At 41.2% G+C, this 19,016-nt stretch overlaps 1 protein-coding gene across 2 annotated transcripts in view; it reads left to right on the plus strand.

The window, feature by feature from the left end:
• The window catches only part of LMBRD1 (LMBR1 domain containing 1), a 271,625-nt gene that overhangs the window by 9,486 nt on the left and 243,123 nt on the right, over positions 1–19,016 (plus strand). For both annotated transcript variants that reach the window (XM_019520503.1, XM_019520504.1), the window contains exon 3: positions 10,632–10,692. In XM_019520503.1, the coding sequence (XP_019376048.1) occupies positions 10,632–10,692 (61 nt within the window). The remainder of the gene's footprint in view (positions 1–10,631; positions 10,693–19,016) is intronic.

Genomic DNA, 19,016 nt, shown 5'->3' on the forward strand with positions numbered 1-19,016 from the left:
TTTTTTTTTTTTTTTTTTTTTTTAGGTTGTTTCCATAAGGTACTTTGAGGCTGTAAGTGGGGTGTGTGTGGAGAACTACAGTAAATAGTTCCTAGGATGCTGGCTGAATGGTTGCCTTCTGAGTGCAGGGGACTGGACTTCATAGTCTAGGGCAGTAGTCTTCAACACTTTTTCATTTGCTGACCCCTTTGGAAATTTCAAGTGGAGGTGCAGACCCCTTTGAATTGTAAGTGTGGTTATTTACATACTTTTGATTATACTTATTTTTTTGCAGACTCCTTACACGTGGTCTGCTGACCCCCATGAGTCTGTGGACCATAAGTTGAAAACCACTGTTCTAGGAATACCTTTCCTGGCATGTGTGTTTTCTTGAGGGGGGTGGGGAAATGTGAATACTTGGCTTGAAAGAACTAGCACTTATTTTTATGCATAAGAACTTCCATCCCCCTGCATAACCAATATTTCATTCTCCTTAAACTTGCTTAAAACCTAACTCTGTCATGATCCTAAATCAGGGTTACAAGTAACAGCATATGGGCTAAGAGTTAGTTTTCTCCTGAACTCCAGTTACTTGTGATTATGTACTTGCTTATCTGGTGGACTTAATCTGCCAAAATCTGTATCTTTTAACTTTTCTAGACATGTTCTAAAGCTCACTTTGTTTTCTGACAATTGGTTATCAAATGGGTTGTTTTACATTTTGCTAAGCAAGCCTATAGCCTAAAAATCAGATACAGCTCCACATTTTAAAAGCTGCTAAAATTACTACCATACAACTGATTATGGAGTTTTTGATTTCCTGGATGTTTTTGTCCTTTAAATTTGCATGCATCTTGTGGCTGCGTTTGTTTGTTTGTGTTACGATCAATAGGTATTGAGGATGTCTTTCTATTTGACAAGATGACTTGTGTGGTAGGGCAATGATCTGAGAAGCTACTGTATGTGCTTCAGTATGCTCTGTATGCTGAGACCAAGGTGGCTTGTGTATACTTCTATCTCATAAGAACTAACAGGGTCTGATTTAAACAATACTGAGAAATTAAGACTTAAGTTTTTCTGAAACTCAATACAATTTGACAGTTATTTATGAAAAAGGGTTATGGTCTAAGATCTATTTCCAGGAGTAGGCTTAAGAAATGACAAATATTTAGAATTGTTTTTAATTCTTAAGGGTTATCTAAACACAAATTGTGCCACTCTTTACACACAAACTATACTGTTATAGTTCTGCATGCATAATGACATCTAGATGGACAAACTGCATTCCTTTAAGTAAGAGATGTAGTTTTTATAGTGCTGTCAAACTCACTTGGCCTGCTGTTTTGGTTTTAAGAGCATGGGAGTGGCTTCCAAATCCAGCCCCAGACATGTTGTGCAGCATGTGCCAGCCCCACATGTGGTCCCAGCCAGGAGTGCGGATTAGATGCAGCTGGGGCCACATGTGGTGCTCATGCTGGACTGGCTCTGTGCACTGGATCTGGTATGTGGGGATAGTCCTGGGGCCTGATCTGAACTGGCTCCAAATCCAGCACTTGGGGGTAATCTAGCATTGGCATCTTAAGCAGCATCCATCCCAGGCTGGCCCTGTAAAGCATACAGCCCATGCCAGACAGGCTCAGTGTGTGCTGTGTATGTTGGGCAGCACTGTGGCCCAGATTATATGGCTTGCAGATTGTATCTTTGACATTTCTGTTCCAGTATAAACCACCATTTTACGCTGGTAACTGTATCTGTACAAATATACTACTTTAGTAACTGTCAAACATTTTTACATTTAAACAATGGATAGAGAAAAATGCTAGGGGTGTTTATTTCGAGTTTAAAAAAAAATGTAAGTTTGTTCTTAAGAAAAATGTAAGATACAAACTTCATCACTAAGCGAGTAGTACACGTGTGCTACCAAGCTGTTTGAAGAAAGTCAAACTGCTTAACTGGAAAACTACTAGCTAAGCTCCTGGAACTAGAGTGGTGATTCTTAACCAGGGTGCCACAGCACCTTAAAGCACCTTCATATCCTCTTGAGGGTGCAGCAGGTTGCCACACAGTATTGGCACCATTACATTTACAGATATAAACCCAGAGACTTTAAATAGAAATTCATAGTTCTGGTCTTTCTGCATTGTTTGCAATAGAAAAAACTTCCTATTTTTCTGTAAGCAGAAAAAGTGAAAGCTAACAGCTGGTACCTCTTTTTTAATCAAGGGGTATCTCAAATCTAAAAGGTTGAGAACCACTGAGCTGAAGTGCTAAACCAGCTTTAGATAGCAGTAGCCTTTTGTAGAGTGAGACTGTTTCCAACCTTTTTGGAAGGGGTCCCACAAATTACCTCTGTACCCTCCCCAAATACCGCTCTGATTTGTCTGTCCAATCTGCTGCTCAGGTTTCCGTTCCTTGCCGTATTCCCTGAGCAAGCTGATGTTCTGTTCCTGTTTTTTGTTTTGTTCTTGTTTTTGGTTTTTCCTCCTTGCCTGAGTTGATGCTCTTTCTGCTCCCTGCCCTATCTGCCACAGTGCTGCCTGTGCCACTTGTAGCACCTGTGCCACGGATTGGCGGTTACTTGGCCTGTTTTTAGCTTTTTGGCTAATTCAGCTCAATGACTGCTTCATTCAGATGTTGAAATCAATTGGGAGCTGAAAAAAAATCCTCACTGAGTATCTCTTTAACTGTGGAGGCATCTTGATACAAGATCATAGGAAAGTAGGGCTGGAAGGGACCTCACAAGGTCATCTAGTCCCTGCCACCTCAGGGCAGGAATCATCCCTGATTTAAACTATTCCAGTCAAATGTCTGCCCAACCTGCTCTTTGTCCTTGGAAACTTTGAAAATTTATTATCTCTAGACCACCTGTTCCAGTGTTTCACCACTGTAACAGGAAGCTTAATGCTCCTGTTTCTTAAGAAAAAGGCTGCAGAGAGGGCTTAATCAGCAATTGGAGGAGACACCAGTTCAGAAAGGTGGTAGGCTTAGTTCATGTGTAAGTCAAAATCCTGAGCTGGGCAGGCAGTCTGTCCCTGGAGGCTGACGTGCTCTTGAGCAGGCTACAGAGGACAAGAAACTCCTGATAGGCACTAAGAAAGCTTGTGGGTAATATAGCCTTGGGGCTGGGATAACACTGTCAATTTAGGGTGGGACTAAAGAGAGGTGGAGGTCCAGCAATTGGAGGCTTGGGGTGGAGGAGGGGAACTATGGGGAAGGAGTAGGGCCAGAGGCCTGTAAGTAAGGCCAGAGCCTGGGAGCAGGGCAGAGAAGGGGTTAGGGATCCCAGGGCCCAGAGAGGGGCTGAGATGAGGTTAGAGAGCCCAGGACCCATGGAGGTGCTGAGGTGGACTGGGGCCAAGGGCCCATTTGATTGATGATAATATGTTAATTGGTAACATCTAAGGCATAGTTATGACTAAAAGGGGAGATGAGACCACAAAATTGCCTTTAAGGCAGTGAGCAGTTAGACCATGGCTTGTGAGCAGATGAGATCTTGCTCGGGGATCCCTGGGGCAGCCTTCTATTTCTAAATAAAAGCTAACATCAAGTCATGCAGGGCAGGAAAATGGGAGTATGCTTAAAAGATGGGCTGAGTAGCTCCCAAGGGGCATCACAGCCACCCTTGGGGCTGTCTTTTGTTGTACCTCCCTCCTAGCCAGAAAGTTTCACCTCATTGCAGTGTAAATTCTGGTTGGCAGCTTCAGACCATTGTTCCTAGTATGGTTCCCTATGGCCGCAGAGGACAGCTCATCTCCGTCTATGCTGCAATTGCCCTTTTAGGTATTTGAAGACTGTTTATCAAATCTCCTGTCAGTCGTCTTTTCTCCAGATAAATAGCTTGAGTTTTCACCCTATCCTCACAAGTATTGCTTTCCAGGCCCTAATCTCTCGCTCACATTTTTTTTTTTAAACTGTGCTGGACTTTTTCTAAACTGTGCACACTCTTGAATTGCATGGCCCAAAACTATTCCAGGTGGGGCCTCACCAGCATTAAATGGAATGGAAGAGTCATTCTCTTTATTTGCAGGTGATGCTTCTATTAATACAGCCTAGTGTGCTGTTGGCCTCTTGCAACAATTGTAGATGGCTGGTTCGTATTCACTTCATGGTCTACTGTAGTATTCTTCAACCTATGGTCTGTGGGCCCCTGGGGGTCCACAGACTGTCTAAGGTATGCGAAAGATGACTGTGATCAAACAAAAGTATGTGAATACCTAGACAGTTGAAAGGGGTCCACACCTCCACTAATTTTTTAGGTGTCTGCAAATGAAAACAGTTGAAAACCACTGATCTGCTGGGAACCACTGGTTCTTCTCTGCAGTCTAACCAGTCATGCCCCAGTCTGTATTTCTGAATGCAATTATTCTGTCCCAAATGCTGGACTTTGCACTTATTCTTGCTGAATCTTATCTTACTAGTTGTGGACCACTTCTAGTCTATCCGAGTCATTCTGGATCCTAGATTTTTCCTTCCAGAGTGTCTGCAGTACCACTCAGCTTTTCTATTGGTTTTCTCTAATATGCAGGGATTTGGAATATTTCCTTGGGAAGGTGTGGGGCACCCAGCTTAGTGTCATTCCCCACTTGAGCAGGTTCAAACCCACTTCATATTCTGGAGAATTGTTCTAAACATCTGGGTCTCGGCAAAGCTGGTTAGTGTTAAACTCTACCTCTTTGGAGCTGGGTCACAGTACAGAAAACTGGTAAATTTTCTGGGGTCAGTGTACAAGAAGGAAAGCAGTGTTATCTCTCTTCCCAAGGAGGTGTGTGTGGGAGGGGGTCATTGAGGGCTTGGGGTCCTAGGGTTTTGGTTCTCATCCCAAGGACTCTCTTTAATCCAAGTGTTTAGTATAAACTGTATTTAAACAAGTAATGCTTAGGGCAGAATCAAAGGCTCCTTGCGCTAGGCGAGTACAGGCAGTTCTCAACTTACAATGTTTTGAGTTGCAATGAATGGCACTTGCAACGTTTATAAATTGACACCCTGTTTTGACTTTCTGATGTTGGGCCAGTGAAAAAGTTCACTCTGTCTTGGGGAGCATCTGTCCAAACTTCCTTGGACACTTTCCTTAAGAAAGCAGCCCAGATTCCAACCAAGATCCCCTCCAAAAAGTCCAGCAAAGTCACCTCTAAGTCCTTCCAAATTGATATGATTGCTATTTACAATATAAATACGTTTATGTAGCTATATTACTCAATTGAGTACAATGTTCTGGGTTATTTTGGGTGAAAATAGGGTATTGGGCCTTGGTTCAGGAACCAATCCCCCATTCATAACACTGTTCCTATAGGAAAACTGGTTCTGAGTTGCATTTCAACCTAAGACGTGGTTTTCAGGAACTAATTGTTGCAAGTCCAAGGGCTGCCTGTATCCCAACAAATAGGCTAGTGCCCAACCCTCTTCTTGGTCCCTTCTGGGCTTTAGGAATCTTGCTTTCCTTTCCACACAGTGCAGAAAAGCTGTTCTAGTTATAGTTTGCTTTAAGGCATTCTCTTGGTGGATGCCATGGCTGCCATTTAAAATGGTGTGCTCTGTTCACTTTCTTGAAAGTGCTTGATACTGAGGTTTTGGGTGCTAGATGCCAGTTGCTAACGAGTGCATTTGCAGCACTGACTGCAGCGTAAACTGAAAGTGTAGGATTTTTAGGTGCTCTTGCTTTCTGCTCACTGTGCTGACTGTTCTGGATTATCTGTGGGTTCCTTGTGTTACCCTTTCTCCCCTCCCAACCTGTGCTGTATGGGGGCCTAGACTACTGAGTTTTCTTGGATTCTATTGTGAGGGGTAGCCACTTAGACTTTGCAATGCTTAACACTCTGTTTCTCTATTGGGAGCAGTCCAGAGTATTTGATTACTATGGGTGTCTGTAGATATGCTCGGAGGCTCTCTGATATGCTGTAATTACAACATGTCTAAGTAGCCTCGATTAATTGAGTCTGCTGGAATGTGCTGTTTTGGTATGTTCCAGCCAGGCTCCTGCATCTTGTGCATCAGCATCCCTGCTAAGTAAGCTTTAGTTAAAATGCCCCCACTGCCATTTTGAAGCATGGGGATGTTGATACATGAGATGCTGTGGGCACTTCAATTGGAGGTGCTCTTGGAGTTGCTCTCTTGGATTTTTGCTCTTAAAGCAAACCAAAAAACACAGAGCACATGTGGGGGAAAATGCCCTATGTGCTAAACCATTAGTTTAGGACATATTTTTTTTAAAAATATTTTAATATACTTCTATATTGTGTGTATGTATATACTTGTATATAAACAAAATGCTTTCTGAACCTTGCTGTAAAATATTTAAGCATGTAAACAAAGTAGACTTATTTAACTAAAACTACTTGAAGTGCAATCTATGTGCATTTTTTTTTTATTTTCATTTTAGTTTCATCCAGCTATAATTTGACAGTAATCAGAAGTAGAAAACAGACATCTTTTTACTAGATTAACTTTTTGGCATAATACGTGGTAAACCTATGTAATTGTGTAAATATGTATATAGCAAATCATCCAGGCTAGAGAAAAATCTCAACCAGATGGAACCTAGCACTTGGCAATGCTTTCCTGTATCTTTAACTTTCCTAGGAATCAGGGTTGTGTGTGTGGATCTATAGATATAGCAAGTGAATATCGAACACTTACTGCTAAGGGAAGAGTTTGACTTACGAAGCCTATCTGAAATAACTGAATGAGGAGTTGGTACATTTTATGATACAGTGGCTTGCTCATCTGGAAGTACTTTAAAACTATAGAGGACTTGAACTTTGTTCAGTTGTTTAGATTATCTCAAGTTCCATTGAAATTCACTGGTTCTCTCACTTGTTTTAAAATTGGCAAGTAGCAAATGTAATAAGATTATCTCTAGATATTTGGCCACAAATTGTTTTTAGGGAATCCATTATTTGGTAGAGTATAACCTCATAAATCTGGATATCAAAAACTTGGAATTATCGAAAATCTGGCACTTTTTTTTTCTTTAAAACTACTCTCCATCAGGGAGTAACAGTGGCCTGTCCTGGGGTGGTGGAGGGGGAAGCTTGCATGCAGTGGCTGCTGCTGCCATCCACTACCCTGTTCTGCAGCTTTGTGCAGCTGCTGTTCTGGGACTGGCCACTGCTAACCACCCACCCCACAGCTCTGGGACCAGCCACTGCTGCTCCAGTTTAAAAAATGTGGAACTTTCACATTTCCAGCAGGTGCTTGGTCCAAAACATGCTGGATTCATGAAGTTATACTGTACTTAACAAGTGTTGGCTAGATGTTGAGGAATGCAGTCATTGACTCTCTAGTCTAGTCTAAAATTTTCCTTTTCTGTTTATACTTGTTATCTGACTTTGAGCCAAAGGTTGCTCCTTGTGCAGTATCAAATCTGTGAACATGCTATTACAGGAAGGGCTAATAACTTGCATCAAGTTCTGCTTGCTTTTTCTGAAAGCCAGGGGGAGAGAGGGGGGAGTCAGTGGAGTTCTGCAGGGACATTCCCCCTGTTAGCAACTCGCTTTAGGGAAATTAACTTACCCATCTATTGGCTTCTTCCACTATCTTGGGAGGTATGCTGCTGAGACAACTTAGTCTAGTCATTCTTAGCCAGGGTACAACGGTACCCCAGGGTTTTTTGAGATGCTTTCAGGGTGTTGTGGGGTACCATGCAGTGTGAGCACTTGAATATATAAACATGGTTTACAAGGTAAACTCAAAGCTTTCCCATGGGAATTCATGGGGTCAAACCTTCTGACCTGCTACGGTCTTCCTGAATTCTTTGCTACAGAATTGCTCTTTGTGTAGTCAGAAAGGTGAAAATGAAGAGTTGGTGTTTTCTGAGGGGTGCCTTGAGCCTAAAAAGGTTGAACTATTGCCCTAGTCCATTGAATGCTATCTCAGGCTGTTGGCCCACATAACCCCTGATGCTGTCAGGTATGACCCTAGGCAAACCCAAAGTGACTTCCTGGCTTTGCATGCTGGGGTGGAGGACATGGCTCTGGTCAGTGAGGGTCAGGAGATGGAAGTGTTCTAGAGACGAATAATTGCTGTGCAGATGTTGCCTGCAAAGCTTTAGTTTCTTTGGCCATAGGGATGTCTTTCAACAAGGCAGTCCACCTTGTTTTGTGACTGCAGGTTGGGGAAAGGAGAAATTGTGTGAGGGTAGACCTGTTTGAAAGTCTGAGTTGAAGTAAAGGGGGAATGGCAAGGGGAATATTGCTGTGAATATCTAGTATAAATTACCAAGTTGGAAAGAAAAGTTACACAAGGCTTAAATGCTTTCACAACCTAAAGCATCCAAATAACAGGATCTGATGGGTTTTTTTTATGTGAGACTTCATTTACTGTGATAAGTGCTAGGGGGGGATGACCCAACAGCATAATCCAAAATTTGCTGGATTATATTTAGGCCGTGCCTTTTGGCACAGATAGTAGAGAAACCAGAGGGAGTGGGACAGGTTCCTAACTTGCTCACAAATAAGGAGGAAATAGTTGAGAATCTGAAAGTAAAAGGCAGCTTGGATTACACTCATGGTGGAGTTCATAATCTGAAGGAAGTAAGAAAGAACAGGCTAAACACTGGACATGAAAAAAGCAGACTTGCCATGGATCAAAAGTCCAGAGAAAAAAGGGAGTCCAGGACTTCTCATGGATTCTGAAAGTATTAATAAGACAAAATCAGGGGTCAGAGGATTTTAAAGTAAAATGTTGCTGCAGTTTAGTTTCATTCACAGCATCTTTGAACTTCATTAAAATATTGATTAGTTGTGTGTCTGCTCATGGTGGGTATGAAACTTTTTTGTAGTTCTGAAGCCATGAACAGGTATTTAACTTCTCGTGAGAAACATGTCCCTTTGGCACTGCAAAAAGGCAGCATTTAAGTAGCTTTTAATTGGGGAGGAGGAGAATGCAAACCTCTCCACAACAGCAACTTCTCTGCAACTTGACAAATTCCAGTGCCGTGTGTAACTGCTGTAGTTGTAAAGTGCCATGTGCATGCCTACAGATATAGTACCCCAAACTCTACTGCCCCAGGGAGGCTGAACCAGTCTCGCAGATGAATGAGGCTGAGCAGTTTGGTAGTCTGGCTTTCTTTGCAGATGCAATTTAAAGTCTCCTGCCCAAGGAACAACCCCCTCCTGAAGTGGAGCTGGTCAGAGCTCTTCTGCTGCTAACCTCCCATGGGTTCACAAACTGTTCATGTGGTAGGTACCCAGGGACATGTGCACTGCCTCCCCGCACTGGGGACTTTCCTGTTCTGAACTGGTGAGCAAACCAGAGACTGACTGTATGGCTAGGGCTCTGGTCATGTCTGTATGGCCACATGTGCTCCAGCCTGCACAGGAGTTAAACAGGCTCTTGGAAGTGCTGGTAGGCTTCAACTCTGTGCCACTAAGTACAGCATGCTCTGGACTTGCTGCACTAGATTTCAAGAAATTCAAGGTTGTCTCTTCTTTCATTTCCCTAAACCCCTCTTTCCACATGACTTCACTAACTAGTTCCCTCAGTTTGTCAAAACTTGATCTTAGGAAATAACCTTTTTCTTTTTCTTTTCCAAACAGTAATAGATCTGCTTTCACTCTTTGAAAGTGCATCAGTTCATGACCAAGGCTACCATATTTCATGCATATATACACCCTGAAATATAATGCACATTTTCAGTTTGAAAGGGAAACTACAAGGAAAGATCACTTCCCTTCAGTAACTGAGTAGCAGCAGATCTGAGCCTTCTTGCTGTTCTGCTTCCTGCATACTTTACTGTAGGGTTCACCTGTAAGTGGTGGAACCTGCTCTTACCATATTTCTTGCACAACATGCACACTCCAACTTCCAGCAGCTGGCTGTTTGGGCAGGAGGGGGCAGGAAGGGATGGGCTGTATGTAAGAATACAGTATTTATGATGGCCTCATACTTCTTCAAAACCAAGTCAATAGAATAATCTGTACTTGGAACTGCAGTGCAGGTGGGTGCAGGGTTGCCTTGTAGCTTGGAAGTAAAAATTGAACCCTTTTGGTTGAGAGGGCTGGGGGAAGTAGGTGGGAGCCTATAGTGGGTTTAGTTCCCTAGGCAGCCAGTAGGCTTTGTCCGCTGGAATTTCTGTACATGGTGTGGGGAGGGAGGGGAAGCAAAGCCGTTTAGGATATCTATATACCAACCTCCTAACTGTTATGCTGGCAGTATAGGTTCTCGCCATGCTCTGCAGTACTCTGGGCAGTGAGGCACTTAAACACAATAAAATAGTGTCTGTGATGCTGAAATTAAATGTCTGTCTTTGCTTTTATTTCAGGGGTGTAGGTTGTAGCGATGTTGGTCTAAGGACATGGGCAAATAAGGTTCTTTGGATAAATCTGATATCTTTCCATCAGAACGACTCATAGTTGGAAAAATTCTTCTTAGCAAGCTTCTTCGTAAGCTTGCCAAGAAGAATTTTTCCAGCTACGAGTTGGTTTAATAAAGTATGAAAGCATAAATTCTTCGGTCTAATCCAGAATAAACATGCATTCTTTCTACCATGTTCTTAATTGTTTCTTCAACCTATTGAGGTCTCATAGCACTAGAAAAGATGAGAGCAAGTCTTATGCTTTTTAGGTAAACCATACTTAATTTTTTTATAAGTGGTTTTTTTTATGTAGATTAAGTGTTTAGAAAGAAAATAACCCCTTCTTCTTCGATCTTACTAGGACTGGGCTGATGCTAATGTTTCAAGACAAATTGAGGACACGGTATTATATGGATATTACAGTGAGTATTTTTTTTTAAATGACTTCTGAAAAATAATCTTATTTCTTGTTGTTAAACCAAGCGTTCACTACTCTTTTATCTAAAGTATTGTAAGCTAGTTTTTAGGAGGATACAACTTAAGTTATTTTGTGATAAACTTGGGCTTAGTGTATATTTGGGATCTCTCATATGCTTTGCTCTATAAATGGAGGATCACTTTCTTTTGTTACAGTTGTAACAACATCATGAATGTACTGGAAAGACTATATTAACAGACTAGCAGGTTTAATGCATATACAATATAGACATTAGTGGCTTTCTTAAAGAAATTTTGGCCTGCTCTGGTTCCTGCCGGACTACCTTCTATCATGTGGTTAGGGCATTAATCAAGTCATAAACTGTAATATGCCACACATTCAACCAATTTGCTATGTCATACAATGGCAAACCATCCATAAATGTTCCACATTTATGTGGTTTGTATCATGCTTTAGTTTGAAGATGCAGCCTTATCTAGGATGCTTGAAGCTAGACTGTGCAGCCTGGCATTGGGAACAAGAATTTTATCCCAAATCCCCAAAATAGGATGTTCTATCTCCCAGATCTAACATAGTAGGTAGTACACTTGAATTTATTTATTTATTTTTTTAATCTTGGGTAAAAGTCCTCCAATATCATCAGCCACTTTAGATTAACATTTGCCAGGGACATATACATAATATTTTTCTTATAGTTAGCATGCAGTGTGTCAGCATTTCCAGCAATGTGAAACTTTACACCTGTTTCTTACTCGGCAAGTGATCTGATACTGCCATGCACATGGCATACAAGACCATCTGCTTTTAAGAGACTGTCTTATTTGGGGCTGTAGTATCACTGTAGATATGTATACTAGAACTGTTTTTTTTTTTCTTTAGGGGTAAAGTGCCTGGCCCTAAACAATTTTTATTCACAACCCTTTATATCAAAATTGATATTCCTGGTAAGCAGTTTACAGTAAACTTACACTTTTAAGTATGAGGTTGATGCAGTGAGTCCTGTTTTCACCTTTTGTTTTACAAAATGCTGAAGACTTCCTTCAGTTACTAAGTAGTTTCTTGCTTATGACTCTTTTTTTTTCCATCCAAGTTTTGCTTGGCAATGCATTCAGTATCTTTTTATTTACTAAAAATATCTCTTTAGGTGTATTATATGCCTGCTTTAAAACTAACACTTTATTACATATAGGAAATGCCTACTGAGTGAGCTGAATAGAAGATTTCTGCTCACTGTGCTGCAGGATTCTAGATCTTTTTTTCACTGATGGAATGGAAGAGAGAAATGCTTCTCTTCTTCCCCTTGCTGCTTTGTCAACTTCCATTTGGTCTTTGAACTTGTCATTTTTACTGAAATAGCTGAATAAAACTGAAACAAATACAGAAAAGGGTACTTCTGTCAAATGGGATTAGCACTTCAACACTGAGCCTCTTAGTTCCTTAGTCAGTTGCTTGACTAACTTTTAAATTGGGATGCTTGTCTTAACCAGCTTCCCTGTTTTCCTTCACTGGAATAAAAGCATGGAGGTACTGTGCTGTAATGGCTGTCCAAATGACTGCTACTCTTCTTGGGGGGGCCACTAAGTCACACGGGTGGAGTCCAGTTTAAACTGTTACAGTTCCTGCTAAATTGTCAGCTTTTGACAGCAGTTTTCTAGCTGCTCAGGCAGTTGACAGTGGCTATGAAAGGGTTAACATTAGCTTGTGACTAGCAGGCTTTGAGCTTGCTCAGGGTGAGTGAACTACTGCATTCAGTTGGCACTCTTGGCTATGACTCTGGAAAAGTCTTTCCTTTTACATAATGTTCTCCAAAAAGATGCATGTCGTATGCCAAAAAAAAAAGTTTTTTTTTTTCTTCAAACTAATTTGTACTAATGAATGTGTTTATGCACTGGGTCATAACATACATGGCTATCTTACCTTTGTTAGAATAGGGTTACTTTAAAGCATTGTTTAAATGCACCCCTTTTATAATGTCAATTTCTTATTATCCCTGTCTGTTTACAGTCAACTGTACTGATTTGACAGTATAGTTTAAATAACAAAATTTAAGGGGCCTGGCAAATGCTCACTTAATGGCATGATACAGATCTACTCCATGTTCCCAACAACAGTGCCTTCTGCCACACTTGACATGGCAGGAGGTACAGTTCATAGGACTGGGGATCAACTTCCAATTGTGACATGATCAGTAAGGAACCCAGGGTTTGGATTAGCAAATGCTGGATTAGGGGGAGTTGGACAACTCTTCCTGCATGACACCTGCAAACTCTTGAGCTCTCACTGATCCTAGGGGTCCTAGCCTGCTGGGAACTTTTAAAAACTGAATGTGCAGCTTGGCTGCACAGCCAGAAGACATACAAATACTACACATGGGGGCACTGGGATTGAGATGATAATCCCTGATTCTGGGATCCCACTGTGTGCCAGATTCATTAAAAGTGGCATGTGCAGCTGGGCTGGACACAGCTTTTAGACATCCTGGAACAAGAAACGTGGGGGTCAAGAGCCATTCCTTGACCCTAGGTGTTCAGGCACCCATTTGCACACAGTGTTCTGGCATCCTGTAGCACAGGGGTTCCTGGGATCAGGGAGTCTCCTTGACATGTGAGGTCCCAGGGGCTGGGTCTTCTGAAATAGCTTTGTTCAGCAGCAGCTCCTTGGTAGCTGTATCCCCTGTGTCTAACCCACAGGCAGGCTGCTAATAGTGCGAGTCGTCTTATTTCTCTGGGTCAGTCACTATTTTACCTCATGAAAAAGCAATAAAGACCATTGCTGTTCCTCAAAAAAAAAAACTGAAACCAAATGAACCCAAAAACCTCCCTTGGCAGACTTTACCCACACTTTAATTGTTAGTAGAGCAATACATTGCAACATGCATCAGGTTCCAACAGTGTATTGCCTGATGATAAACTGCAAAAATGGGGATGTTAAATGTAAAGTACTTTGGCAGCTTGTTTGTATCAATCTTATCTTATGTTGTTGTTGTTGTTGTTGTTTTTCTTTTTTTTTTTTATTCTGAATAGTGGGTTATTAGTTTGAACAGGGCTTTAAATATCCCAGGGTGGATTTTTTTTCTTCTTTCTTCCATACCACAGTGCTGGAAGGGGACTCTGATGCAAGTCTACTGCCACAGGATGCCTCAACAGCAGATGTTGGGATTTGCTGCCCAACTTCCTATTAGCCTAACTAGCTTTCAAGACTGATCTTTTAAGTATCCATGTAGCGCCTCGTTTGTGAGAGCCATGAGTGATAACACTCAACAGGACGTGCTTTACTTGCACGTATAGGAAAGGGGGTGGAGGGGATAGGAAAAGCACATATGTAGAAGGAGATCAAAGTGTCCCTGGAGAATGTCTCATTTCTCTCTCTCTCCTTTTTTTTTTTTTTTCATCCCCCTCCTGTTTTGCACATGTTTGGGAGGGGTAGCATAGTTGGGGGGGGGGGGGGGAAAAAAAAAAACCAAATGTGGAAGGAGAAAAAAGTGTCCCTGGAGAATGTCTCTTTTTTCTCTCTCTCCTTTTTTTTTTTTTTCATCCCCCTCCTGTTTTGCACATGTTTGGGAGGTGTAGCATAGTTGGAGGGAGGTAGGAGGGAATGACGGCCCCTGTGAGCAGCTCTCCAGCCCATCTTGCTGGCAAGTGCATCAAGCACTTTTTTTGCACCGTTTGGATAGCTTGTCCTGTGAATGTGAAGCACGATGCATGAAGTAATTTTCCATTGAGCAACATTACTTGTTGCCTGCTGGAATTAGTCTTTCAGGAGTCAAAGAAATATTTCTTTGTTCTACTCTTGATTGGGCCTACTACAAATAATTATGTTTCTGATTTGACAGTATAGGTTAAATGACAAAATTACTTGTAACTTTTTTTTAATCAAGGCTTGTTTTTTAATCTTCATGATCTCAATAGAGGAAGGAAAATAATTCTTACAAGTAAAAATTGGATGCACTCAAAGACAGATGAGTTTTCTAGTTTTTTTCCAGAGACTTGAGTCTGCTTTGAAATGACTACTTGACGTTACTGGAACCAAATTCTGGTGGTGGTGGTACTGCTCTTTGGGAAGATGTGTGCAGCTTAATTTCATGAATAAGAAGGATATAATGTGGGTTTAAATTTCATGTTAAAATGTTTTTCTCTGGGGATTTATACTTTTTTCATTATGCTTATCTATTATACTTTTGAAGACTGGGTTTAAAGAGCTGTAGTTTTCTCATTGCAGTATAAACCTTCTGGGTATGGTACTTCACTCAGAGCCAGTGGTCTTGATGGCTTTTTTTTAAAAGTGGTCTGCATTGCTTACAGGTTTTTAGATTTTGTTTTCCAGAAGATAAACAAGGAAGGAGGCTTTTTCAGTCTAATATTAAGGCTTAAAATGTGCTTTAGAAAATTTCAGTTCTGATCAAGGAAAAGAGCTCTCCTTGCATTTTTATAAATAGAAGCCCAGAAAATGCATTTTATATCTACTTCTGAAGAAAAGAAAAAAGTTGATAGTCATAGAAATAACTAATTTAACTATGTATGCTAAACTGGCTTGGAGAAAATTAGTCCTTCCTGGGCAACAGAAAACTTTTTGCTTACTGCTTGGACAAAGGCATTAGGACTCAGTAGATAGAACTGCTCCTTTCCCTCCCTTTTTGCTATTTTAAAACAAGACTTAACTTTTTTGGTGATCCATGGACAGGGAGTGTCTAGATGAAAGACTGTGTAAATAACTAATCTGCTTTTAGTTCCTATGTAAAAGGCACTTTTGAAATAAAACTTTGAATTGGTCTATAACTTCAGGTCCTCTAGTACTCCTGCATTTCTAGGGAGTCTCACCAAAATAAATAAATTTTCTAGAAATACATTTTGAAATGTTAAATGCGGAAATGATATGCACAAATTAGATGCAGATTATCAGATGCTCAAACGAGAAAAATAAATGAACTTTTATCTAACCTGGCAGTTGCTGTATATTTAACAAACCTGTTTTTTAGTGCTATTTGAGGTTTATGATTTTGAAAAAGATAGATAGTTAATGTGCTCTTCCCCCTGTCCCCCTACCAAATCAAGTTCTCGGGCCTGTGCAATACATGCTAAAGCAGCCAGTTGATTTAAAATAAAGTAGTAATTTATTTTCGGGTGGCTTTTTTTCGTGTGCGCTACATAACCTGTTTAGCAGTTTAAACCATCTAGAATATTAAAACATCTCAAACTACTACATTCTTAGCTGAGAACAAATATGAAAGAGGAGGTAACTTGAGAGAGATTTGACACCACTGAAAGTGGCCATACTTATGGCTAGTTTCATGCTGCTGTAAGATATAAAGCTGATTATCTTCATTTTAGTATGTAGATCTTAATGTTGTAGCACTGTGTAACCTCCAGATGGTGGTAGAGATTTAAGCATGAGTTTAAGTATTGTTTTTGCAGTATTGCACTTAAAACTTTGCACACTGTCTTCATATCAAGAACACGCTAACTGAAAGGTTCCTCTGAGGCAGGGTGGGCAGTTATTTTGGGCAGAGGGCCACTTACTGAATTTTGGCAAGCCATTGAGGGCTGCATGACAGGCAGCCCAGGGCAGGTAAATATTAATTCCCTAAATTTTTTTTAGGGGCCCTGTGGGCCGGATAGAATGGCCTGGCGGGCTGCATCCAGCCCTCAGGCTGCATTTTGCCCACCCCTGCTCTGAGGTCACAAAGTCCACTCCCTTCTGTCTCTAAATTTATGCATAGCTTCCTGCTATAAACTGATGTGCTACATCCAAAGGCCAGTCATAGGGGGGTGGCAGCATAGTGGTGGTGTGGCAGTTTTTTGTATTGGAACAGCCAGAAGTGTCTGCAAAGTGTGCTGTAACTTTTGTTTTTAGCCTGTAAACCCACCCTTAAACTATTTAAGGCTTAGTAATCCATTGGGTGTTGCTAAGGCCCTCTTGCTACTTGTTCTTTTTTTTTTTTTCTTGCTGCCTTATAATGTAGGTATAAAGAACTAGGGTTAACAAATGATGTTGGCATGAAAATGTTAGGCGGGGAAGAGAGCAGATGTATGGAACAACATAGGAAGTATTCAGAGCCCCAGTTTTTTAATGGCTAGCCAGGTGCATAATGGTGGTAGAACCCCAAAATATTTGGGAATAATAAATCTTGTACAACTGGTACTTTCCAAGTATTGGTGAATTAATTTGGATAGGCTCATAGAATTGTAGAGAGGTAGTGTTGGAAGGGGCCTCCTCCATAGGTTAACTAGTCTAACCCCCTACCTCAGGCAAGATCATCTTCATCCAAATCATCCCGTACAAATCCATTGTTTAACCTCTTGGGGAAAATTAGTCAACCCTGATGTAGTCTGGGCTGGTGGTCCTGCAAAGAAGTTTCCTAAATTTCCAGTTCTACTGAATAAGTTTAATGAAGTGCTATTTTCAGACACGGGATTTGATGGACTTGACGTTGGTGGAGATAAGAGCTGTCTGATGAATCATGCCTGTGCTTTGCAAACCCTGAAGGAGAATGGAGGGGAAAAAAGCTAGAGGTGGGGAGGTGAAAGAGTCACTATGCCATATTGTACAATTTTTTTTTTATTTCCAATTGATTAACTGGCCAGATATCAGCTGCTGTATATTAGCTTCTTTCAGTCCTAGTAGGCAGCCATTCCATTTTAATTTCCAGTCTGAACTTATAGCTAGTTACTTTCACTTATTTTATTCTGCCAAGATTTATAATTTATCTAGAATATTTCCTGAAATAGTGTTTGCATCCTGTTGTATTTATAGACAATCATCATCCTATTTTAGCCTCTGTTCCACTAAGTTAAACAAGCTTAGCTCTTCAAACCTTTTTGTAAAAATTTTTTTTTTTTTTTGCCTATTCATTCTAGTAGTGCCCTAAGTCCTGCTTGAGTTCAACTTTCCTGAATTGTGATTATTGCTGCTTATGTACAATTTGTAACTTTTATATGAGGTCTTCCCAGTGCCTTGCATGATGACATTTAATGCTTAATTTCACTGGGAATATCTTGTTTATTGTGTCATAGGATTGCAGTTGCCTTTTTGTGGTTTGAGTACATGGTCAGTTCAGTCATTCTACGATCAACTGATACACCCAGGTCCTTCTTATAAACTTTGGAGCTCATTAGTTGGAAATGGATAGATCATGAATAAGTACTAAAAATGCACTTTTTCTGCTCTTTATTCCATTTGTTACTCTAGTTCTCCATATTTTTCCATAGTTTTCCACATCTAGGATGTGGAAAAGCTTGAGAGAGTCCACAGAAGAGCCACCCATTTGATCAGAGACTTGCAAGGCAAGTCATGAGGAAAGGCTGAGGGACTTGGGTCTCTTCAGCCTAAAAAAAAAAGGCTGATAGGGGACTTGGTAGCAGCTTACTGCTACATCAAGGACGCAGTGAACAACTGTTCACCAGGGTACCCTTGTGGAAAACCGGAGTAATGGCCACAAACTCCAGTCCTGGAAGACTGTTTCAGGCTTAACACTGGGAAAAACTCCTTCACAGTCAGGGTGCCCAAACTGTGCAATCACCTACCCTGGAAATCTTTAAGAGGAGACTAGACAGTCACTGTACTGGGGTCACTTTACCCCAGTTATCTTTCCTATGTAGTGCAGGGGGGCTGGAACTGATGATCTTGTGAGGTTCCTTCCAGCCCCTTACAATCTGTGAATCTATATCACTTGATCTGGTTCACTTTTTCTGATAGCCCAGTCCTCTCAATGTCCTGTAATGTTCTCACAATTTCAATACACTTCTGCCTGCCTGATTTGTTATTTGTGCTAAGGCAACTCCATGAAAAGAAAAGTTATTTTTGGTTTTGTTTTTTTTAAACATTGCATTAAGGCTGGCTACTTTTTTTTTTCTCACAATTTGTGTATGTTTTGTCCTTGCTTTCCATCCTCCTATTCACGGGCATTCCATGTTGTAACTGAGACACTGCCATCATGCTGTGTTGTTTAAGATATTGATGTTTAAGACTACTTTTTAGTGGAATCTGAAGAAAAATCTAGAAGAAAATTTTACAGCTATCAGTTCCCTAATAGTTTTATAGTTTCTAGGGTTGGAAGGGACCTGAGCAGATCATCTAGTCGGACCCCCTGCCATGGCAGGAAAGAGTACTGGGGTCAAACGACCCCAGTAAGGTGGTCATCCAGCCTCCTCTTAAAACCCCCCAGGGTGGGAGCCTGCACCACCTCACTTGGAAGCTGGTTCCAGACTCTAGCCGCCCTGACTGTGAAGTAGCCCCTCCTGATGTCCAACTTAAACCTTCCCTCCGCCAGCTTGTGACCATTGTTCCTGGTCACTCCTTGCGGCGCTCGGG

The sequence above is a fragment of the Gavialis gangeticus genome, unplaced genomic scaffold (genome assembly GCF_001723915.1).
Source record: "Gavialis gangeticus isolate Ggan-Ray unplaced genomic scaffold, GavGan_comp1, whole genome shotgun sequence".
In the NCBI taxonomy this organism is placed as follows: domain Eukaryota; kingdom Metazoa; phylum Chordata; order Crocodylia; family Gavialidae; genus Gavialis; species Gavialis gangeticus.